This window comes from the organism of the source record quoted next, unplaced genomic scaffold (genome assembly GCF_019419815.1).
Source record: "Pyrus x bretschneideri cultivar Hongxiangsu unplaced genomic scaffold, Pyrus_bretschneideri_v1 Contig3, whole genome shotgun sequence".
In the NCBI taxonomy this organism is placed as follows: Eukaryota; Viridiplantae; Streptophyta; class Magnoliopsida; order Rosales; family Rosaceae; genus Pyrus; species Pyrus x bretschneideri.
The window spans coordinates 1016879-1042527 of record NW_025999612.1 but is presented as its reverse complement, the minus strand read 5'-3'; the positions used below and the strand labels follow the sequence as shown (position 1 = coordinate 1042527).

At 39.1% G+C, this 25649-nt stretch overlaps 3 protein-coding genes across 3 annotated transcripts; all 3 read right to left on the bottom strand.

Annotated features, from left to right (window-relative positions):
• Positions 1-1793: 1793 nt before the first annotated feature.
• LOC125479875 (subtilisin-like protease 3) lies at positions 1794-4287 on the bottom strand. Its single transcript, XM_048590014.1, has one exon. The coding sequence runs from the start codon at positions 4285-4287 to the stop codon at positions 2023-2025; it is 2265 nt and encodes a 754-aa protein (XP_048445971.1). The 3' UTR covers positions 1794-2022.
• Positions 4288-7819: 3532 nt separating this feature from the next.
• Positions 7820-9487, bottom strand: LOC103952882 (subtilisin-like protease 3). The gene has a single exon (XM_009364569.2). The coding sequence runs from the start codon at positions 9470-9472 to the stop codon at positions 7820-7822; it is 1653 nt and encodes a 550-aa protein (XP_009362844.2). The 5' UTR covers positions 9473-9487.
• Positions 9488-11094: 1607 nt separating this feature from the next.
• LOC103952880 (subtilisin-like protease 3) lies at positions 11095-12936 on the bottom strand. Its single transcript, XM_009364568.2, has one exon. It carries the CDS (start codon positions 12709-12711, stop codon positions 11095-11097), a length of 1617 nt encoding a protein of 538 aa, XP_009362843.2. The 5' UTR covers positions 12712-12936.
• Positions 12937-25649: the final 12713 nt, after the last annotated feature.

Below are 25649 nucleotides of genomic sequence, written 5' to 3'. Positions count from 1 at the left end.
GGGAAGTGTTATTAGCACTTCAAAAATCTCATTCTACACTCCTCATAAGTGTATTTTTCTTTCCTAATATAAAAAGTTTGGAGTGTAGAATGAGATTTTTGGAATGCTAATAACAATTCCCTATATTTAGATATATATATATATATATATATATATATATTAAAATTATTTAGATCTTGTGAGGTGAAGGTTTTTTCCTAGACAGGGCTTATCCATGAAACCTCACCTTTCAAAATATTGAAGTTGACAGCATTCACAGACCTTGATCATTTTCTTTGAGCCAGGGTCCAGGGTATTTTATTATACATTTATGTACGTATTTTGTATATATTCTTACACAAATTGCCAACTATTACTTGGAATTATGCAGATGGGAATTTTCCATAGTGTACAATACTACACTTTGTGATTTTATAGTAGTCTCAAATCTAATGTTAGGAACTCGTGTTGCATTCACAAAATAGTTAGATCATAATAAAACATATTTTACATATGCTATATATAATTGAGAGTTCTTAGTAGGGATCCCATGTAGCAAAAACAAAATAGGAATAATACCATCGTAGGGATCATGTATTTACCATAGAGGACTTCTTATATATTTTACTATTTCTCTCGTTTTCTGCTCCAGATTATAAGGATCCCATTCAGTAAATACATGGTCCCTACGAGGACGCAATAGTCCCATTACAATGGAACGAGATCCTTGCTAAGAAGAGGCTGGTATATTTATATTAGGAAAATTGATTTTACCTCTTATTCTCAGACTGTAATATTATCTCTAGATCCTTTGCGAACATGTCAATTAAACATTGACAGATATTGGGTTTGTATACTATGCTTAAAAGAAACCCACTTGAGATATCCTTAAGAAAATGGGTTGCTTGCATCACGAGTACTGTCGGAGTGAATGTCACTGAGAAGTTTTCTGTTGGCATAACCTCCACGAATGCAATCACACGAGGCACTATACTAGGTGGTTGAACAAACCAAACATGGTACAATGAAGAGGCGGGACATTAGTCAATGTCCTTGTAAACGTCTGATGACACCACACGGCACCATGTGTTGTGCCCACTGTATGTTTCTTGCATCCCAAGTACTGTCACCTGTTCAGGTAAATGCCACAGAGAACGTTGTTGTTTGCTTTGTCTCCGTGAATGCAACTACATTGGGCTCTACACGGATGTCAACTCCTTGTGGCGGAACAACCCTAACGTAGTAACGTGAGAAAGCAGGGCCAACATTTGTCAGTTCTTGTAAATGTCTTGAGGACTCGGACCAAACGTAACAGAAAACGAATGATAGACGACGTGCTGCTGGTATGCCTTTTGGACTCGAGTACTGTGTGCTCTGCTGTGTGGTCATGCCTATCTCACTGTCTGTAAGATTCAAATCACATTACTGATTGACGTACTCATCAGGATTCAGGAAGGATGTCACAGATTTTTAGTCCATTTTTTTCAACTTCTAAACTTCTAGCCTCTAGAGGGCGCATTCAGAATTTCTTGAAGGGGGTTCAAGGAGCATTGCTCAAGCAGGTTTTGGAGCTGGCCTCGAGTTGCTATATTTCTAAATTGAGGAAGAACGGCTTCTAAAACTCAATTATCCAAGTGACCGGATCAGTTGCTCGGTTGGCTTCCCTGCACACGCTAGAGGTATGTATTATGTAAAACTTTGAAGACTTTACTTGAAGCTTTTTGATTTTTTTTTTTATCATTATGCTAAGCAATCCCTAAATTTGTATATTGGTTAATGCTGCTAAATTATTAGTTCTATCCGGAAAAAAAAAAAACACCGAAGAACTCTTGTCCGTCAGCTGATACAACTGCAAGCAATCTGTGAGTCCATTTACTTCTTTTATCAATTTCAATTATTGCTCAAACAGTATGTAGGCAATGATACAAAGGGTTGTAAATTAAACGTCAAATCTTGAATGACTAAAATGGCACCACTGGAGTAGCACTTATTTTTTGCGTTCAATTCCTTCTATCGTTCTCTGCATTCTTGTGATATCTTTTCCTATGTGTCAAAGATCACAGAGATGGGGCTAGTAACAGAGTGCTTATCAGAAATCCATCTCAGATACCCCCGATCAAACAGTACACCATCCTTCCCAGCCCCGTCTTCCGCAATAAACTCCACACTGAATGTAATCTCCTGGTTAACCTCTGTGAATGTTAGCACCTCAGGATTCACACTCATGCCCATTTTATGTGGCACATTAAGATCCAGCTTGTAGGTTGAGCTAGCCGGCCCAACATTCTTCACCGTCCTTGTATAGTCCTGAGACTTAGACTCATCAGATGACCCTATTATAATAGAAAATGAAGGATAGTTTAGCTGTGCTTCTGGGATGGTTCCCACTTCGGAGCAGTTCACTGTTTGTTGGGTGACAACCTGTATCTGTTCATTTGTGTAATTCAAACCGCACATATAAGGAATGTACTCCGCTGGATTTATGTCATAGATGAGCCCCGGGTCAATTGCGTTTGAAGGGTTAACATGGCCTGCACCAGTGGCAAAGATGTCTGCTGGTTTAAGTGTTTCATCAACTATGGGCTGTCCTCCAAGGTTATTTACTTCTGCCGTTGTCATGATTGCAGACTTAATGGCAGCCGGTGACCAGTCTGGGTGGGAACTCTTGAGCAAGGCTGCAATGCCACTTAAGTGAGGGCATGACATCGAAGTACCTGAAACCATGTTAAATGTTGCCTTAGGATTGGGAAGTGTGGCATTGTCCACAGAAACGGGCCATGCCGCAAGGATGCTAACACCAGGTCCAATGATGTCAGGCTTCAAAATTCCAGGGCTTGCAATGCTTGGTCCCCTTGATGAAAAGAAAGCGACTTGGGGAGCTAGAGGATCTCCAATGACAGTGCCTTTGAACAAGATTGTGGCTTGAGGTGTTGCAGTTGAGTTTATGTAGGCTTTGATCATCAACCCTGCAGCATAACTCACATGTGTCGCAGGAAGAACATGAGCGTCAGCTAAGACGGTGTAGCCACCATCCTCTAGGTTCGCCAAAATCATGGCAGCACCACCAGCTCTTTTCACTTCTTCCCCTTTGGCAACTCTTCCTCTTTCTCCCTCGCACAACACTATTTTCCCTTCAACATTTCCAAGGGACCCTGGAGCACATAAAGATAATGACTGGTCGCCATTCGCACCTGGATAAACAAGAGGCAACAATGTTGAATTAAAATCTTTAGGCTGGTTCAAAGATACGCCATCAAATTCTCCGTGATTTCCAAGGAGCGCTGTTGCTCTTATGCTTCTGTCAATGGTGCTTGCTCCAACTGTGAGTATCCATGGGGCCTCATTGGATAAAGACTCGTAGTCAGGACCAGAATTTCCTGCTGCACAGCTGACAAAAATTCCCTTTTGAATTGCTGTGAATGCACCGATTGCAATTGCATCATCATAGAAGGGAAATGAAGCACCGCCAAGTGAGAGCGAGAGGACATCAACGCCATCTTCAACAGCAGTATCCATAGCAGCTAAAATGTCTGCATCAGAACAACCCGCCTCACCACAGACCTTGTACATTGCGACATGAGCATAAGGTGCCATACCAACTGCTGTGCCATTGGCCATTCCAAACGCATTGGCACCTTTCACAAAATTTCCTGCAGCTGTGCTGGATGTGTGGGTGCCATGGCCTTCATCGTCAACTGGAGGGCCTCCAGTAGATTGTCCGCTTTGGAAGTTTCGTGCACCGATAAGCTTGTTATTGCACACCGGTCCATTGAAGTCGCACTTGCCTTTCCATTTAGCTGGAGGAGGTGGTACTCCTTCGTCGCTAAACGAAGGATGATCAGGTCCAATCCCAGTATCCAACACTCCAATGATCACACCTGCACCGTAGTTTGCTCCTTTCCAGGCTCCCAATCCTTGCTGCAATCCCAAGAAGTTAGGACTGTGAGTAGTGTGCAAAGGCAGAATCCTCTCTGGACGAGCAGACACAAACCCTTCTTTGTTCTCCATCGCTCTTACTTCCTCTGCGGTCAGTTTTGCTGCAAATCCTGTGGCCACATTGCGGTATGTATGAACCATTCGTGGCTTCGTCACCTCGTTGGAGTCTGCAACTGTTTCGGGCAAAAAAGTCTGGTACCAACTCTCCAAATCTTGATGAGATTTTGAAAATAACTCACCTTGGACTGGCTTTTTCACCCAAACAACGTAAGTTTGAGTATCAGCAGCTGCTGCTACCGATAAACAAAACAGGAAAATTAAGCCGAGCAGACATACAATCTGCAGCAGCACTTGACACTTTCTGTTCTCCATGTTTCGATGAAGAACTACTCCGAAGTGCGAGTGTTTTGTGTTAGTCTACCGTACAGGAGCAACTATATATTGTAGATAACAATGGATCGAGCTGGAATGTGCCTGCATTTCTTGTACAGAACATTGAAGAGAAGCCAAACGCTAGCTGCTGGGGAGCTGGTGTTTTGGAGTCGGTGTTTCGTTGTTAATACCAGACTTAGTAATGCTCGCTAATTTATTCGTTTATACCGAAGCAGTCGATAAGCCTTATGTTATACTGAAATCTTATAAAATGAATGTCAGGCCTAATATGGAGCCTATTGACTGGGACGGCCTAAAATATTACAGTCGAAATTTATTTTTAGAGTCATGCACCAGTCATACCATCATCATTGCCATGCAATCAAGTAAATAGACAAACAAAATATTTCAATGAATGATGTTAGGGTGACCAAATTTAGTAGACCATATGCAAACTACTTTTTTAATAAAGTTAGTGTCTATTATAACATGTGTGTCATACTTCAGTTAAAGAAGTGGCTCACATGTGGTTAACCAAATGTGGCCTCGTTAATATTTCTTTTTCAATAATGTTAGGAATTTGGCCCGTCAATGTTAGTGTCCTATTTTGTTTAGGATTGTATTAGGAAAACTAAAGGTCCATAGGTTCTTGTCCTCAAGGAATTAGGAAAGAATTAAGTTTCCTTGTATAATTTAGATTAGGAATCCTAGAAATCTAATTGGAATAGGAAACTTAATAAAAAAATAGACGTGTAAACCACGAGAAAATTTTATGTGGAGCTTTCCTTGCCAGTGGATTTTGTTGAGTAGCACTGCAATCCAATAAAAACTTGTCATGTGGCAAGTTTTAAATATTATCTTATATCATTTTTTATATTTAAAATATTTATAACTATTTTATAATTATTTTTTCTACTCATTATTATTACTATTTTTTTCATTCCATGATAGATGGAGAAGATGGTTTAATTTTGTTCCCATATTCTTACGAAGGAAGGAAAGGCACAGAGTGGGGAGTAATTTTTCGGTGTACCCGGTACACCAAAAAAATTTGGTGTACCCTCACTCATAATGGTGAGGGTACACCAAAAAAATTTGGTGCACCCTCACTTTTTGTACACCAAAAAAATTCTAATGAGTGAGGGTACACCAAAAAAATTTGGTGTACCCGGTACACCTAAAAATTTTCCCAGAGTGGGGAAGAAGATGGTAGAGAAAATTTGGGAAGATTGAGGAGACAGAGGAGATCAAGGGAAAAATGAATCATGAAATTAATTTTATGGTGTATATTAATTAGAAGAAAAATAATTATGCGAGTTTTGTTTTTTTGTTTGTTTGTTTGTTTGTTTTTTTTTTTTTTTTTTTTTTTACAAATAATTATGAGAGTTTTATATATAAAAAGAATGATAAAAGATAATATTTAAGACATGCCACGTGTCACGTTTTGATTGGATTATAGTGCCACTCAACAAAGTCTAGTAGTAAGACAAGCAAAGCCTCACATAAATTTTTATCGTAAGCCACACCTATACTTATAAATAGGGTGTTGCAAGGCAAGAAAAAAGTGAGAATAGCCAAAGATAGCCGAGAGGGAGAAAAGGGATTACTTTTAGGGTTTGCCAAAGTACTGTATACTCTATCATTAATCAAAGAAGCAATCATTTCTCTACCAAGAGAAATCACAACTGGATGTAGGCAAAAGTTTTGCTGAACTAGTATGAATCTAGTGTTACTTGTTATTCTCTAATTTGCTAAGTTTAGTCTATTGTTAGATACTTCAAAGAGCAAGATCCAGTAGAGGAGAGTCATAATTATAATATTTGGTATCGAGAGCTTCATTCAAGGTGTTCTACGATGGCAAGAAGAAATCAGACAGTGGACCTAAGGCTTGCGTTAAAACCTTTTGATGGCAATGATGACTCCACGACTGACAAATGATGATGAATATTTGAGGCACTTGCGGTTATCATCAATCTTTGAGTCTCAATTAATGACGATCTATGAAGATAATGCCGCATGTATCCATACCATAATATGATACATCCAAGAAGTCAACGCCAAACATATTGCGTCTACATCACATTAGCATGAGTATCAAAGATTGAAGTCAAGCAAATCTCAACCCAAGACAACCTTGCCAACCTCCTCATCAAGTCACTGCTGAAGTCTACTTTCTAAAAGCTTGTTCAAGGAATTGGTTTGTGTAACTATCTCACTTGCAATGCTTGTAGTTCTTATTTTGAAGTTATGTCAAACTCAGATGGAGTATCTAGAGGTATACTTACTTGACCTTAGTGTACTCTTTTTCCCTTAGATTAGGGCATTTTTCCCACTGGATTTTTGCTACCTAATGAGGTTTTAATGAGACACCTATCCTCGACTGGTCATACGAAATCTACAAGAAAGTTTTCTTTGTCAAACTCCTCAAAATACCTCGACTTTCCGTCAAATTTTTGTGTGCACAACAAGTATTATAGTGTTCGTTACCTTTTCGATTTCTTTGGAAAATATTGAGATTTTGTTTTGTTTGTGTGGAATTTGTAAAATTATAATGACTGCTCAATTTATCGAGAGTAATGAGTCTTTAATTTAATAAAGGGGAATGGGGAATTTGAATTTAAGACTTCTTCCAATAGTAAGAAGAGAAATATCACTAGACTAAAACCTAGTTATAACCTCCATGAGTGGATTAATTCCCACTAGACTATTTCTTATGTGCCTGTCGTAGGATTTTTGAGTGCCAATGTTAAAGACTTCCTTCATGCGAGGGTGCACTGCAACGTCCTACATATGTTAAGTGGATTAATGCCCAACAAACACATTGAAATGCATTTATAAGGAATAATCAAAATTAAGTGCACAGCAACGTTCTACATATGTTGAGTGGATTATTGCCCAACAAACAGATTGAAATGCATGTTTAAGGAATAATCAAAATTAAGGATGCCAATTATCCTTAATCTTCACTAGTCCTGTTGCAAGCAAGTTCTCGCGGGGATGAGATTGCGCTTTCTAGTTCATCGTCAATTTGAAGTTTGGATCTGTTTTTGTATAGCTTCAGTAGTATTATTGTATGGTTATACGTTGTATTACTTACATGTACTACATTATATTTTATAATATTTAACCATTCTAATTAGGAAAAAAAAAATGATTAAAGATTATGAGCCCTCCAAATGCTCTAGTTCATTTAGCTATTCAGTTAAGCCCATGAGTCGTGGTTGGTAGTAGAGCAATAACCACTTCATCCGACATATTTCATTAATGGAAATCTTTTGATATTGTTGAGAGTAATTGCTCTAGTTGGTCGCTATTCAAGAATTCTTGTTTAGGCAATTCATACCATCTGTACATAATGTTTCAAACGAGGTACTATGTGTCCGGACGGGCAAGTACCATAAAAGCGTCAGCTAAACTCAGAGCTAAATTCAGGAGCAAGGCTGTGAATACCCTTGATTTTATTGTGTTCTTTATTATTAATTCATAAATAAATGTGTAGAGAATACACAATTATCTACATCAAATTCAAATTTTACCTAGAGGCAATAACCACAGATATTGGACTTGTTACATTATAACTTGCAGAAAACCATCTCAAATATCCTTGTGTCTGGGTATTAGCCTCGTCAAGTGCAGTAAATTCCACCTGGTAGGTAATCGTTTGGTTACGCTCTGTGAATGTAAGCACCTGAGGAGTCACGCTCATGATCGTATTATTTGGTACTAAAAGATCTAAGTTGTAAACTGAATTAGCCGGGCCAACATTCCTCACAGTCCTTGTGTAAAGCACAGACTTGGTCTGCATTTTATCCGGATCTACTATGATAGAAAACGATGGATAATTCAGCTGTGTTTCTTCTACGGCGCCGACTTGAGAGCAGTTCACTGTTTGTTGCGTGATAGTCCTTATCTGTTTTTCGGTGTAATTCAAGCCACACAAGTAAGGAATGTAGTCCTCTGGTTGGAGGTCATAGATGAGCCCCGGATCATTTGCTTTCGAAGGGTTAACATGTCCTGCACCAATTGCAAAGATGTCCGCAGTCCTATTCCATTCATCAACAATGGGCCTGCCGGCAAGATTTAGAACATTTGCGCTTGTCATGATGGCAGATTTAATTGCAGCTGGTGACCAATCGGGGTGTGAGCTCTTGAGCAAGGCTGCAATTCCACTTAGGTGAGGAGTTGACATTGAGGTACCCGAAATTATGTTAAATGTTGCCTTAGGATTAGGAAGTGTGGCATTGTCCACTGATTCGGGCCATGCTGCTAGAATGTCAACACCGGGTCCAATGATGTCAGGTTTCAGAATTCCAGGGCTTGCAGTGTTTGGTCCTCTTGATGAAAATGATGCTACCTTGGGAGCGAGTGGGTCTCCTTTGCCATTATACAAGATTGTTGCTGTAGGATTTGGGTTTATGTTTAAAATTCTGTCAGTTGTGCTTGCTCCAACTGTAAGAATCCAGGGGGCCTCATTTGACAAAGAACCAGGTTCAGGACCAGAGTTTCCAGCTGCACAGCTGACAAAAATTCCCTTTTGAGTTGCTCCGAATGCAGCAATTGCAATCACATCCTCATAGAAAGGAATTGAGGGGCCGCCAAGCGAGAGGGAGAGCACATCCACTCCATCCTCAACAGCAGCATCCATTGCAGCCAAAACGTCACCTTCCGCACAGTCAAATTCGCAGACTTTATACATAGCCAAGTGAGCATGAGGAGCCATGCCAGTAGCTGTGCCATTGGCCTCTCCATACACGCTTGCGCCTTGTACAAAATTTCCTGCAGCTGTGCTAGACGTGTGGCTTCCATGGCCATCTGTGTCAATTGGAGGTTCTGGATCAGGTTTGCCTTTGCCTGCGCCAATGAAATTTCTTGCACCAATAACCTTGTTATTGCACGTCGTCCCATTGAACTCGCATTTGCCTTTCCATCTAGCCGGAGGAGGAGTTACTCCTTCGTCGCTAAATGAGGGATGATCTTGTGGGATCCCTGTATCCAAAACTCCAATTATGATGCCTTCACCATAGTTTGTTTGTTGCCAAATTCCTGATCCTTGGTGTAAACCCAAGAAGTCAGGGCTATGAGTAGTAAGCAAAGGCAGCCTTCTCTCTGGATGAGCCGACACAAACCCTTCCTTCTTTTCCATCGCCTCTAGTTCCTCAGGAGTCAATTTTGCTGCAAACCCCATGGCCACGTTATGATATGCATGAATCAGTCTTTGGTTCATCAGCTGGTTTGAGTTTGCACGAGTTTTGGGCAAAAATGACTGGTACCAAATCTCCAAATCTTCAATAGATAGTGCGAAAAACTTCTGGGATACAGGCTTTTCAACAAAAACAATATAAGTTTGGAGGTGGTTTTGCTTCTCTTGTGCAACTGCTAGTGATGAATAAAACATGAAAGTTAAACCAAGAAAATATAAAACATGCAACCCTGTACCCTTTATGTTCTCCATCTTTAATGGACAAGAGAAGAACATGGAGTGCAAGTTGTTGATGTCAGTCTACCATTTCAAGCAGCTATATATAGTTGAAATTTGAAGGAACATTGGCCGGCGTTTCTTGTAATTTCGACGGGTGAGTAGTCACAATCTGGAGTTTTGTGTTTATATATTATTCAGAACATGGTAATAATTGCCTAACTATAACAAGGTGGTGAACTGGTGATGGATCTTATGTGGTAGGACTACATTGTGAACTTAGGTCAGACCACCTAACGACATATATTAATCAGAACATGGTAATAATCGCCGAACTATAACAAGGTGGTGAACTGGTGATGGACCTTCTGTGATACGACTGCATTGTGAACTTAGGTCAGACCACCTGTGGACAAAAACTTGACTCTGGCGATAACTAAACTGCAAGTGAAGCCTTTAAGTTATAAGGTTGCACAGTTGAACATTACAAGTACCGCCTGAGCATGGGGAAGAAGTTGGGGGTCTGTTATTTATCATCACATACGCACTTGATTTTTGTTTTTAATACCGAGCATTATTGGGTAAGGATAAATATTCATAATCACTGAAGGTACATGCTCGTTGCTATATGTACTGCAACAACTTATCGGTTTATTGAACTTAGCTAAAAATTTGCTTAATTTTCCTTATCATGTTTCAGTGGTGGAAGAGAGTGGCTAGAACTTACACGTCGGCGTAGGTTGATGAAGTGCGTGGTGAGTGGCCAGATTTTCTGGAGGATTTATGTAAGGTGACTGAGCACACATTTGGGATGATGTATAAGGGTGCACTTCTATAAGTGACCAATTTTGTGGGTAACTGTTGTCTTAGAAACTGTTGCACTACACTAGCCATATATCAGTAAGCCTTTACAGAGACAACAATGTTTACAAGGAAATTGTTGTTCAATCCCTCACCCAAGGACGGTTGTAAAGCTAAAACAATCGTTGAGTACCTCGACAATAAACATAAAAAAAAGTTCATTAATTGTTTTATTCACATGTTATGCTTTCTTCAATTCTAATTGAAAAGCATGCAAGTCGAAGTACTTGGAATAACACTTGGAATTTCTTCTTAAGGGAGTACATATACTGATATACTAGGTGATTTTATAGAATAATCCTTACGCAAAAACTGTCACTAACGCTTTTGATGATATAAAATTGCTTTGAATCATTCTTAAAAAGAGAGAGAAACATACTAGTTATTTCTGTCAAAACATTTTAGGCATCTAAACGCTTTTATTCTTCATCAACTTGAATTTTCGTAGGTAGATTATTATTAAATTGTACTTACATTATGTACATTATTCCTTGTATGAACATATAGCGAAGCTTCTATAGGACCAAATATTAATCTTGCGGAGTGTCAAAAATGACAGCTATAGGGGTAGTAACATTATGTTTATCAGAAAACCATCTCAAGTATCCCTGACCATATGGTACACCATCCTTACCAGCTCCTTCTTTTGCGATAAATTCGACATGGTATGTAATCTCCTGGTTAACCTTTGTGAATGTAAGCACCTGAGGGTTCACACTTATCCCCATTTGATGTGGTACTAAAAGATCCAAGTTGTATGTTGAAGTAGCTGGGCCAACGTTCTTTGCTGTCCTGGTATAGTACTGAGACTCTGTCTGATTAGGGCCTGCTTTAATAGAAAATGAAGGGTAATTGAGCTGTGCTTCTTGTATGACTCCGACTTCTGAGCATTTCACTATTTGCTGCGTGATAATCTTTATCATTGTCTCATTGTAGTTCAAACCGCACAAGTAAGGAAAATAATCTTCTGGTTTTATGTCGAAGACAAGCCCTGGGTCATTTGCCTTTGTAGGGTTGACATGGCCTCCACCAATTGCAAAGACGTCTGCGGGTTTAAGCCCTTGGTCAATGATGGGTGTTCCTGCGAGGTTTAGTACATTAGCAGTTGTCATGATGGCAGATTTAATAGCTGCTGGTGACCAGTCGGGGTGTGATCTCTTGAGCAAAGCTGCAATGCCACTCAGGTGAGGAGTTGACATCGAGGTACCTGAAATTATGTTAAATGTTGCCTTAGGATTAGGAAGTGTTGCATTGTCCACTGATAAAGGCCAAGCAGCAAGAATTTTAACGCCGGGTCCAATGATGTCGGGTTTCAAAATTCCAGGGCTTGCGCGGCTTGGTCCTCTTGATGAAAAGACAGCGACCCTGGGAGCAAGAGCATCTCCAATTACAGCGCCATAGGAGCTGAGCTTCTCATTTTGTGATTTTAGTATTCTGTCAGTAGTACTTGCTCCAACTGTAAGAAACCATGGGGCCTCATTTGCCAAAGATTTATGGACACCGGAATTTCCAGCTCCACAGCTGACGAATATTCCTTTTTTCATTGCTGCGAATGCACCGATTGCAATCACATTGTCGTAGAATGGAAGTGAAGGGCCTCCAAGTGAGATAGAAATCACGTCCACGCTATCTTCAACAGCAGCATCGAGGCCAGCTAAGATGTCACCAGACCTACAACTAATCCCATAACAGACTTTGTACATTGCCAAATGAGCATAAGGTGCCATGCCAACAGCCGTGCCATTCGCGTCTCCAAACACGCTGGCATCTTGGACAAAATTTCCAGCAGCGGTGCTAGATGTGTGGGTCCCATGACCATGTTCATCAAATGGTGTTCCGGTAATATTCCCTTCTTCTGCACCAACAAAATTTTGTGCACCAATGAGCTTGTTGTTGCACACTGTGCCATTGAACTCGCACTTGCCTTTCCATTTAGCCGGAGGAAGGGGTACTCCTTCATCACTGAACGAAGGATGGTCGGGTCCAATCCCTGTATCCATAAGTCCTATGATCACACCTTCACCGTAGTTTGCTTGTTTCCATAGTCCGTATCCTTGGTGTAAACCCAAGAAATCAGGACTATGAGTAGTTAGCAATGGTACAGTTATCTCAGGATGAGCCTTCAAAAAACCTTCTTTGTTTTCCATTGCTTTCACTTCCTCCTTTGTCAGTTTTGCTGCAAATCCAGTGACCACATTGCGGTACACATGAACGATCCTCTGCTGGTTTGCGTTTGCAGTAGTTTCAGGCAAAAATGACTGATACCAACTGTCTAAATCTGATTCTACTGTAAATTTCGAGGAGACAGGCTTTTCAAGAAAAACAATGTAAGTTTGGAAGCTATTTTGCTCCTCTTGTGAAACTACTCCTGATGAAAAAAACATGATCAAAGTAAAACCAACAAGATATATGAGGTGCAATGCTGCACCATTTTCTTTCTCCATCTTTTAATTTGGTTAAAAGAAGAACATGAAAGGATAAGTGGTGTACGTCTGTTAGTCTCTACCATATTTATAGTCGATAATTGTGAAGGTTGACTTGGTAATGCTCGCTGGTGGCGATGGAGCTTATGTGACAGAATAGATTAATTTGTTCGGATTTAACTTGGAGGCTTCTCTAATTCAATAGGTTAATGTCGCAGACGAAAAAAATAAACCTGGAGAAAGGACAAAAAGAATCCTTCATGAGCCAAAGAACAAAGTTAAAGTTCAACCCAGATATTTCAATCTAGATATCGTATGAAATAAATGTTGGAGCAATATTAGAAAATATGAAAATAATACAAGAATTCCAATGATAATAATTATAAAGAAAATTACAACATCAATGATGTATGAGATTAAACTAGAGAGAATTAGAAAGATTGACAAACTTGGAGATTGAGGCTTGCATAAATGTAATGTTTTAAAGATAGAATTTCGCTCCCACTCTTATAGTTTGGTGAGCGTACATCTCCCAGGATTCAACATTCTATAATCCAAACTTGAAGCACCTCATTCTTCAGACTCTAGCGAACTACTTATATCTTGCACTCTCAAAAGACGACTCAAAATTTAACTAACAAAGAATAAAAGACATTGAAGGACACTCTTTTGTTTAAAAAAACATTAGACAGGTGGGATGCTTGAGTTTATATAAAACTCACGACACCCTTTGATAAATTATGTGGGAAGAGATCCCCTCCGGATCTCTCACACAAAATCCCACCAATCAATTAATCTGGACTCTTGAAATTTGATCCAATGGCTAAAATTATTATAATTTTTTTAAGGGGCCTTCTGTTTGATTAAATTTCAAGGATCCGGATTCTGACACCTTTTTATTGTTAAGGAATAATCGAAAGGTAAGTTATAATGCATCACATCCTCTAGGAAGGATGATCCCACCTCTTGAGAAAGGTAGACACCAACCCTAATTTTAAACTACAAAATAGTTTTTGTAGTATCTAATAAATATAATATCTAATATATTTATTTCGAACAACCAACAATTTTTTCATTCACACTTTGAAATTAATATTATAATATCTAATAAATATATAATATAAATTTCGAACAATTCCCCATGAATGAAAAATTAGGAAGTATTTGAGAGTATATGCGGACAAGAGATGCATTGGGAGAGGTGTCTTTTGGACATGAACCTACTCTAGTGAATGCTTATCGGTTTACACTGCTACAATATTAGCTTTAGGTGTTGACAGATGGTGGCGGTTTAATAAGCCATTATGTCGGATAAAAGATATCCGACACATCATTCAATTAGTGTCGGATAACAATGAAATTGTAACATCCCACATCATTCAGGGGAGTGGATCCTATAAGCCTTATATGTATATTCCCATCTCTACTTAGCACGAGGCTTTTTGGAAGCTCACTGGCTTTGGGTTTCGTAGGAACTCTGAAGTTAAGCGAGTTTGCGCGAGAGCACTCCCATGATGGGTGACCCACTGGGAAGTTCTCGTGTGAGTTCCCAAAAACAAAACCGTGAGGGCGTGGTCGGGGCCCAAAGCGGACAATATCGTGCTACGATGGAGTCAAGCTTGGGATGTGGTAAGGGCCTGGGCCGGGATGTGATAGAAATCCTGTCGGTTATAATCCGACATAAATTCTTGGCGGATATTTAGTGTCGGATGCAACCGCCATAAAATTATTATAGCTGCCAGTATTTTTGAATTCTTTTAAAAAATTTTTTTTTTTTAACATATTCTAGCGGCTTTTAAGTTAATGGTGGCGGTTATAACCTACAACAATTAATTATTTTATTATTTTAGTTTTTGGCGGTTATTATTTAGTATTTTGACGGTTATAACCGACATAAATTGACTATTTTATTATTTTAAAATGTTATATTGATTAAAAATAAATAAACACATGGTTTAAATAATTTTTTTTTCACTCATGGCCCTGTCGAATATAACCGACACGAACAAGGCAAAATTTTGGGCGGCCGCCATAATAATGACACACCCCGACCAAAGTTGAGACGTGTTGGCCGTCACATGAGGGTGACATAGCCAAGTGCGCAACAGAAGTGATAATAATAAGAAAATGCGAATAAATAAAAACCAGAACTAAACTTATTTAACTAGAGATAATATGTAAGTGTGAAAGTGATCAAGTATAAGATACACGCATATCATAGCATAGGTAAAACGAAAGTGCAGGAACTAACTAAGTACTAATTATACAAACAGGGAGAAGATCCCTACTTTTATTTAGTAGAATGTCAAAACTGCCTAGTAGTCCTTGTGAGCCACCAAAGATGAACAACTACCTAAAACCTGGAGGGCCACAAAACAGAAGGGTGAGTGGGCAAAAACAAAGCATTTGAAAACATATTTATCTTTATGAACATAATAACCCATCTCCGTAAAACTTGTATAGTTTCCAGAAAATATTACTACGGAGGTATGAAAACCAATGCTCAAAAGCAGTGAAAACTGAAGTATGCCATGTCATAATATCTCAGCAATAATAAATGTAAGCCAGGTGTGAAACCAATATTAAATATTAAATAGTATGCCAGTTGGAGTCACCTAACGTGACCTGTACGACTGGACCTATAGCTAATCAATTTAGGCTAGCACATAAGTCAGAGTCACCTAGTGTGGCCTGTACGACAGGCTGGGTATAAATATGTACGCTTAAATGCTACGATCACGTGAAGGATGTGCGATAATTCGCGGGTCAGCTACGAGTCAGAACCACCTATTGTCGTCTGTATGATAGGTTGGCACCAGACTTGGATCCAAGGTGAGCATGCGGTGCGGGGGGAGAATAATCACGTGAAGACTGGCCCTAGCCCCGGGTGAGAGCACTAGTATTGGGGTGCAGCCATGATGAGCTCTAAATAAATGTGTGCATACAATACAACCCATTCAATCACATAATACTCACCTGAAGCTTACCTAAGTCTTCATAACATCACACAATACAATTCACAAGTGTAACAATGCAATATTTAAAATGTAACTTATTTACGACATGGCAAGCAAATCATAGTTCCATATAAAAACGTTTTTGGAAATTGTGTATATATATATATATAGAAAACAAATGCCCACTCACTAATAACTAGTAGGATCGTAGCCCTCTAGCTTCGCTTGTCCACGCTCGTCCTCGGGGTATGTCTCACCTATATACGATACAACTATTTTTACGTTAATTAATTAGCACACATACGAATCCAGGAATAACTCCTCATAGTTTGCTTAAATGTAAGGTTTGAATATACGAACGTGATCTACTTAATGATACGAACCCACATAAGTTTTTAGAAAAACTTTTGGACATCGGATGCGCCCTCACGCACCGGCCAAGACACGGCCACACGTGTCGGCCATGCGTAGGCACGTGCACGGCACATTGACGGAAACCCTAACAGCGTTAGGAATATTCCGTCAAAATAAGCAGAATATTTCGTTAAATGGTAACGGCGTTATCTAACACTGTTAGAATATTCCGTTAAAGTTAACGGAATATACCTTCTTCTTCTCCAGTCACCTGCTAGTTTCTGTCGTCTGCTGCCGTTGGCCACTGTCTGCACACACCAGTTTCTGGAAAATTTTCAAAGCTTTATATCTACTTCATTTCTTAACCAAAATCCATGAAATTTATATGGATTTGAAGGTCTCGAAGAGTAGAACACGTTTGTACCTATTAGAAGTCCAAAATTCAACGAAAAATGATCGGAAAATTCCTTGGAAAATACGACCAACTCTGCAAGTCTTTGAACTCACCTATTCCACTCCACTCCAAATCTACTCTAAAGTGCTAGGGAAGTTTCATAGAGACCATCCCGAGCCTCAAAACTTTGTAAATTGTCTGTGATCATACCAGAGCAAACTAACTCCTCGTCGAAGCTTCTGATTTTCAAGCTAAAACTCACCAAAACGAAAAACTAAGGGTATGGTGGTGATCGTGTGGTTGAGAGGAGAATGGTATGGTTTCCAAAAGTTCGATCCGTGTGAGTTTGATAATGGTTATGTATGTGGGGTGTCTTGGGTGTACGAAGGGAGAAGAGTCGAGAAGAAGAGAGAGAAGGAAGAGTGAGTGTGTGTGTGTGTGTGTGTGTGTGTGTGTGTGTGTTCTAATTGGCTGTGAGAGAGATAGAGCTAATTTTAATTGGCCCAAAAGAAGAAAAACAACTTATCTGATTAGGCTAAAAGAAATAGGAGCCCATATAATTGGTCTACAATTTGCCCATTTACGCACCTAAATAATCGTAACTTTTTCGTTATGGCTCCAATTCGGTTCTAACTCGCTTCAACTCACTCGAGACGTCGAGTACGATTTAATTATGATAGCGGAGATAATAATTTAAAACTGCATATACACATCCACATCACTTAGCCAACGAGGGCATATTCGTCACTTTACACGCTTGAGGAGAAAATTATATAATAAATTGGGACGGGTCATCACAATAATCTCTAAATGTTTTTTTTTTTTTTTTACTCATGGCCCTGTTACCTAATCTCTGAATGTTTTTTTTTTTTTGCGATTTTTTACACATGCTATCTCGGAGTATATACAAACATATTTGACGGTTGGATCGTTGAAACTAGTTTCGTAGAATGCATATCCTATCAAATTGATAGATAAATGTTTCTGTCGGTTTTATTCGACAAAGAATGCTCTTCTTTATTCATTATAAATAAATTCTCTGTCGGTTATATCCGACACAAGTTTTGTCGGTTTTAGAGTATTTCATGTCGGTTTTATCCGACAGAGAATGCTCTTATTTATTCATTATTAATATATTATTTGTCGGTTATATTAGACACAATTTTTGTTGGTTTTAGAGTATTTTCTATCGGAAAATTCATTTCTTGACGTTGGCAATTTTGTCGCTTATTACATCCGCCACTGTATCCATTTTCTGTCGAATTTTGCTTAATATCTGATAGAAACAATACGAGGTAGTTGAACAAAGAGACCCCCCACGGCAATACGAGGTAGTTGGCCAAAGAGACCCCTCACGGCAACAACAACAAGTGAATGAGGTAAGTGCAATTTCCGAAATTCAATCTCAATTGGCTAATCTCACTGTTCTTGTGTTAGAGGTTGTTGATGGATCTAAAGTGCAAAGAGCAAGTGTTTGTGACGTGTGCACTATGCAAGGACACTTCAATGATCAATGTCCTCAATTGATAGAGAATGGGGGATGGGCAAGTGCCACTGCCGTGGGCTATCAAGGCCAAAATCAACCAAGGCATGATCCATACGCCAACACTTACAATTCGGGATGGAGAGATCACCCAAACATGAAGTGGAGGGAGCCTCAACAAACTCAACAACAAGAAGGATTTCGACAGCCACCCTTTGGGATATTTCAAAGGCCATTCGCACGAATGCAACCTCAATCACATTCGGCCCAATCAAATTTAGGTATGTCTTTGGATAATGATAAATTTATTCAATTACTCACCTCTTTGACACAAGGAGTACAAAATCAAACCAAAGAGATGCAAAATCAAGCTAAAAAGGTGGACGAATTGAATAAGCAAATGGGGCAAGTAGCGGAGTTCATAGGACAATTTAGAGAACAAGACAAACTGCCTAGTTCAACCATTGTGAATCCAAGGGGAGGATTTGAGACAGCCAATGCCATTACTTTGAGAAGTGGCGAGGAAGTTGGAACCAACCCACAAAAGTCCAGATGAAGGCAAAAAAGGACGAAAAGCTGCTGCTTGAGGAAGAGGAGAATGCTAAAGCCATGGCAAGGGTAGAACAACCCTTGTCGCAACCACCTAAGGACCCTATGCCATCCAACTCAACTAAGGTAAGTCCAAATTCAATTACTTCTAACGTTATTCCAACAAATGTACCTTTCAGTAGCAGGTTTATGCAATCTAGGAACGAGGATAATGAAAAAGACGTTCTAGAGACATTTAGGAAAGTGCAAGTCAATATCCGGCTTCTTGATGCAATAAAGTAAATTCTGAAGTATGCTAAGTTTTTGAAGAAGCTTTGTACAACAAAAAAACGAATTCAGGAGAAAGAGGTGGTACATGTAAGTGAAAATGTCTCTGCAATGTTGCAAAGGAAGCTGCCACCTAAATGCAAAGATCCAGGTAGTTTCACTATCCCTTGTGTAATTGGTAATACAAGGTTTGAACATGCTATGCTAGATTTAGGTGCTTCCATTAATGTCATGCCATATTCTATTTATGCATCTTTGAATCCAAGAGAGCTTAAAAATGATGGAGTTCTTATCCAATTAGCCAATCGTTCTAATGCATATCCGAAAGTAGTTTGGAAGATGTTTTGGTGCAGGTTGATCATTTGATCTTTCTAGCCGATTTCTATGTGCTTGAGATGGAAGATTCAACCCACTCTCCACCATTGCCAATCTTACTTGGACGACCTTTCATGAAAATAGCCCAAACCAAGATTGATGTGGCCAAGGGAGTGTTAACGATGGAGTTTGGTGGTGATATGATTAAATTCAATGTTTCTGAATCCGTTAAGAATCCTAATGATGTTCGTTCTTGTTTTGCCATTGATGAGAATAAAAATATAGGGTATGAACATTCAGCACCTATCGAGAAGGATGTATTTCAAACCACCATCGAAGAGGGAATTGGAATGAAGCACAAAGAACATGCCACTGCCCTCAAAACACCCAATCTGGCCGAGAGCATCCCTAGTGATTTTGTTGATCATGCTGCTACTTTTGAGTCTTGATTGCAATACATTGGTAAGCCACCTATTCCAATTCCAATTCCCATTTCAATTAATAGGTTGTTACCTTATTTAGTGCAGGTACCCAATCAAATCCAAGGTGGTGGGAGAATTTACATTGACTTTAGGAAGCTCAACGCCACAATCAGGAAAGATCATTATCCCCTTCCGTTCATAGAGCCTTACTATGAGTCTTTTGAGGAGCATGTCATGGAGGACATGCCCCTCCATGCCGTTAGCCCTAGTGAAGCTTAAAATGAGGTATCGTTCGGCTGGAAGACATTAAAGCAAGCGCTTCCTGGGAGGCAACCCATGTGTTCAAATAAAGAATACATAGGAATCTCGGACTCCAAAACCAGATTTGCGTTCCTTAACCCTACTCTTTATTACTTTTACTCTGCCATAATTGTCATGTTTGTTAGTTGTGTCATTTAATTGTTTGTGTGTGAGTCTATGTTTGAAACATTGAGGACAATGTTTGATTTAAGTGTTGGGAGGGGGGTAAACAAAGTGTTTTCCATGAATTTCGTCAGATTTTATCACCTATCACTTCTAAAAGTTGTTACTCACTATTTTTAAGTGTTTTTACTGTGTTTTGAAGTGTTTTAATGTGTTTTGAAAGGGAAATATGAAAATTTTGAAAACAAATTCGAAAACAGCTTTGAAAAACCCAAAAAGAGTCGTTTGTGTTTGTTTGTTTGTGTCTTGGGGTACCTTCTGATGTGATATAAAATAGCACACAAAATTTAACCCTTTTTATGTAGTTGTAGTATGAATAAGTAGGGATTGTTCTAGGCCGGGGATTAGAAGGGATGCTAATCTACACAAATTTAAACTCTAAAGCACTAAACTAGACTCAAAAATAGAAAACTAAACTCAAATGACTCAAAACAAACTAGAGTGACTCAAAACAACACAAAAGAAGCAAATTGACTCAAAACAGAAACTAAGGGTGATTTTGGACGAATTCTAACTTGACTCAAAACACTAAAAGAAACAAATTTAAACTGATTCTAACTAAGTAAACACGAAATATTAAAGGGGAATTGGTTTTTGACGAATTTAAAGTAAAAGCAAACTAATTTAAAGACTCTAAACAACTTTGGACGAAATTAGGTGTTTTAATGGGTGAATGGCTAGCTAGAGGGTCCTTCTCCACACATGACACATAAGCATAAAAATTGATTTCCAATTATTATTCCAATAATCCATGAATGACAATGCCCCAAGTTAATCATGAACTACACAAATTAACCTTCAGATTTCCTTAATTTCATTGAATTGGACTCAGCGACGTAATCAAATTATTCTTATCAAGTTGCCTATATGAACAGCATGCTAGAGATACATATCAAAGATCATTAAGTTCTATGAAAATCATAAGCATTGACAAGGCATTCGTAACTATGAAAAGCATGATACTCTTGCCTGGAATTTACTTAACACGATCGTGACTAGAGACCTCCACTACTTGTAAATATAAGTTTATAACAATTAGGTGAAAATCCCTTATATTTTAGCATCAAATTCATGCATGCAAACTAAGTGTGCACCCTCAATCAACATACAAGAATAAGTTATCAATCAAGCAGTTAAGCAAATCACATTCATGTTTTACGAAACAATAATTGGATGAAATCAATTCATATCACATATATGTTCATGGTTTTGAATTCTCCTCTAGCCAAAACGAGTTTAGCTCCTCATGTTCGTACTTAAACAAAGATAACTTAAATTAAACATTGAAAACAAGAGATTGAATACACCTAAGAATGTTCCAACAATCCAAACTTAAATGGCAGGCACGACTCCAAGGGTCTCCTCTGCTTTCTCCTTGCAAGGCTACGACACAAGGGTGTTTGTGTATGAAATTGGGTTCTTGTGTTTTAGGGATGGGTTGTGTGTATTATGGTGAGGGATAGATGAGTGGTTCGAAATTGTGGTGAATGATGGATGAATGGTGTCTTTTTGTGCGGCAAAAAACTTAAAAATAAAGAAAGAAAGGCACGACATTAATTAATTGTTTTGGGAAAGATTTGCACTCCAAATCCACAAGGAAAAAGGGTAAATAAATGTCAAAATGCAAGAGGAAAAGGGAAAGAGAGGTGCGCCAAATCCTAAAGGAAAGGGGAATGCCTTGCACAGCAAGGGAAAGGATTTTCTAGAAGAAATAGGTGCGGTTCCCTTTAGGAATGAGATTAGGCCTTCTAGAATCATTTATTTAAATGTCCTAATATAATTAGGGATCCTCCTTGCAGCTAGAACCTAGGTGGTGTAGGATTAGAATAAGGTTAGGACAAAATAAAGTAACTTGGCTAACATTCCTTCTTTCTTGCTGAGCTCTATGATATTGGGTGGAATCTCACCATGGATCGTGATCGTGTCGGTAGCTCCTACAATACACCTCCATTCTTTGATGGTACAAATTATGCTGCTCGGACTGAGAAGTTTCAGATATTCCTTGAAGCTTAAGATCTTATACTTGTTGATTATCTCACTCTTGAGTTGAAGGCTTCGTTGAGGCTAGTAGGAAAGCAAAGGATGCAATTGTTTCTGCCATTTTGTCTAATCAATTGGCTCATGTTTGATATTGCATAACTGCCAAGCAAGCTTGGGACAAACTTTTAATTCTTCACGAAGGTGATAAACAAGTGAGAGATTTAAAGCTTCAAATGACCCTTTCGAAATTTAAAGATTTGAGAATGCCCTAGTCTGAGACATTCTCGGTCCTTTTTGAGAAAGTTGAAATGTTAACAAATGAAGCCCTGAGGTTAGGGAAGCCTATTGATGAAACAACCATTGTTCAAAAGATTTTGAGATGCTTGCCCAAGAGATTTAAAGCAAAGAAATTGTCATTCAAGAGTTTCAGGACCTAAATAAGATCAAGCTTGGAAAATTGGTTGGGAAACTCATTACATATGAGATGGAGCTTGACATTGATGAAGGGATTCCAAAAGAGAAAAAAGATGGCCCTTCATGGTGTTTATGTCACATCCCAGCCCGAGCCCTTACCACATCCTGGGCTCGACTCCACCGTAGCATAATATTGTCCACTTTAGGCTCCGACCATGCCTTCATGGTTTTATTTCTGGGAACTCACACGAGAACTTCACAATGGGTCACCCATCCTGGGATTACTCTCACACTAGCGCTTAACTTCAAAGTTTCGATGGAACTCGAAGCTAGTGAGCCCCCAAAAGGCCTCGTGCTAGGTAGAGATGAGAATACACATAGAAGGCTTACATGATCCACTCCCCTGGGCGATGTGGGATGTAACAATCCACCTGCTTAAGGGCCCGACGTCCTTATCAGTACACTTCCGACCAGGGATTGGCTCTGATACCAAATTATCACATCCTGGCCTGGGCCACCACCACAACCCGGGATCGACTCCACTGTAGCACGATCTTGTCCACTTTGGGCCTTGACCATGCCCTCACAGTTTTTTTCTGGGAACTCACATGAGAACTTCCCAGTGGGTCACCCATCTTGGGATTGCTCTCGCACTAACTCGCTTAACTTTGGAGTTCCGATGGAACCTGAAGCCAGTGAGTTCCCAAAAGGCCTCGTGCTAGGTAGAGATTGGAATATACATATAAGGCTTACAAGATCCACTCTCTTGGGCAATGTAGGATGTAACAGTTTAGAACTGTTAGGTTGTTGGTGATGTGTGTAGACATGCCTCAGAAAATGATCTTGCTCTATTCGTCAAATAATTCAGCAGAATTCTTAAAAACAAAGGGAAGGATTCTAAATGGTTTAGTAAGCCAACAAATCGTCAAGAAAAACAATACACTGGAGTGAAGAATAAAGAGTTCACTAAAAAAAGAGACAAAGGTTTATGGAAGGTACCTGGTCCCTGCTTTGGATGTGGTGGAAGAGGGCACCATGCTGCTGATTATGATAATACAAAAATCCTTGGTCAAAAGCATGAAAAGGCAATGATGGTTGCTTGGAGTGATGACAACGAGCAAGGTTCTGTGCAGTCTGATATGTCGTCAGATGATGAAGAAAAGGTTGTTGCTTTTGTTACTCTAATTGAGGAAGTATCTGTAAGTGATGATGATTTTATTATGAATGGCAATGAGGAGATGACTTATGATGAATTGTGCATTAAGTATGATACACCCTTTGATGAGATTTGCTCTACAAAAGTGGAGAATATTGAACTAGCTAAGAAAGTTACTGAGTTACAAAAGGAAAACAAGTATCTTCGTCTAGTCAGAATTGAATTGGATAAAAAGATTGGTTATCTTAAGGCTCATGTTGAGGAGCTGAATGAGAAAGCTCATAATTGCAATGACAAAGTTGAAGATAAAGATGTCATCTCTACTTTTGAAGCTCGAGTCCAGAACTTGCTAAAATCTCAAGAAAACTTGACAAATCAAATTCATGTGTTGAAGACAAGCAATGTAATGTATCATGAGGCTAACAGGAAATAGCTACTTGAGCTAAATGAGGCAAATGATAAAGTTATTCGCCTTACTAATGGAGCTGAAAAAATTGACATGACGCTTAGTTTTGGGAAACTACATGGTGGCAAAAATGGTCTTGGTTTTGTAGAAAGTGGGGCACATTCATCCAAAATGTAGAAAATTGTACTATTCAAAGACTAACTTGCTGAAATATCAGGTGGACCGTCTGGTCATCGAAGTCAACAGAATTGCTCATCTTGTTCATTTTTCTTCATCTACAAATATTAAGAAAAGTTCAAAGTGGGTTGAGAAGGATTCAAATAGATGCGTTGTTGTTCTAAATGCTTTATCTGCTCCTAAACCAAATGTGTGGTATCTTGATAGTGGGTGCTCTCGTCACACTAGAGACAAGGATGCTTTCTCATCTCTTGCTCCTTTTATTGGCAGTGGTATTGTGTTTAGTGGTGGAGACAAGTCTCAGATCATAGGGAAAGGTGATGTCAAGATCCCTGGATTACCTAAGCTTGAAAATGTTAGCTATGTTGATGGGTTAAGGTCAATTCTCATTAGCATTAGCTAGTTATGTGATGATGAGGCTGATGAAGTGTGCTTCTCAAAACGAGGTTGTTGGATTAGGGATAAACATGGAAAGAACTTGCTTCTACTCCTGAGATCTGGAGATAATTGCTACATTCTTGATGTCTCTAAAGTTGTTGAATACTCCAAGTGCCATAAAGTTATGGATGAAACTAGTGTATTGTGGCATAAGTGACTTGGGCATATAAACTTCAAAGACCTCAAAAAGTTGTCCAAACATGAGGTTGTGAAGGGGCTGTATCCTCTTTCTGTTTCTGACTCTTATGTTTGCGGATCATGTCAATTGGGAAAACAATCTAAGGTAGACCATAAGAAAGTGACTGACATTGGAACAACTAAGCCTCTTCAATTGATTCATATGTATGACCAATTCAGATCGTATCTCTTGGTGGCAAAAAGTCCATCTTGGTAATTGTGGATAACTACTCTAGATTCACTTAGGTATGCTTTTTAAGGGAAATATCTGATACCTTCCAACTGTTCCTCCACTGTGTATAAAATAATGTTGAATGAATCTCTTTCTAGCCATCTTGCTCTAGTTAGAATCATAACTGATCATGGAACCGAGTTTGAGAATGCACATTTTGATGATTTATGTTCAACAAATGGCATCAACCATGAATTTTCTGCTCCAATCACCCCTTAATAGAATGGTGTAGTGGGAAGGAAAAATTGTGTTTTGATAGAGATTACTAGGGTGTTACTCAACAGCAAAAACTTGGCAAAACACTTTTGGGTTGAGGCCATGAACACTGCTTGTTACATCTCAAATTGAGTGTTCCTCAGACCTAGCACTAATGTGACTGCTTATGAACTCTAGCGGGGTAAGAAACCAGTGGTAAAGTATTTCAAAGTTTTTGGGAGTGTTTGCTACATTCTGTGTGA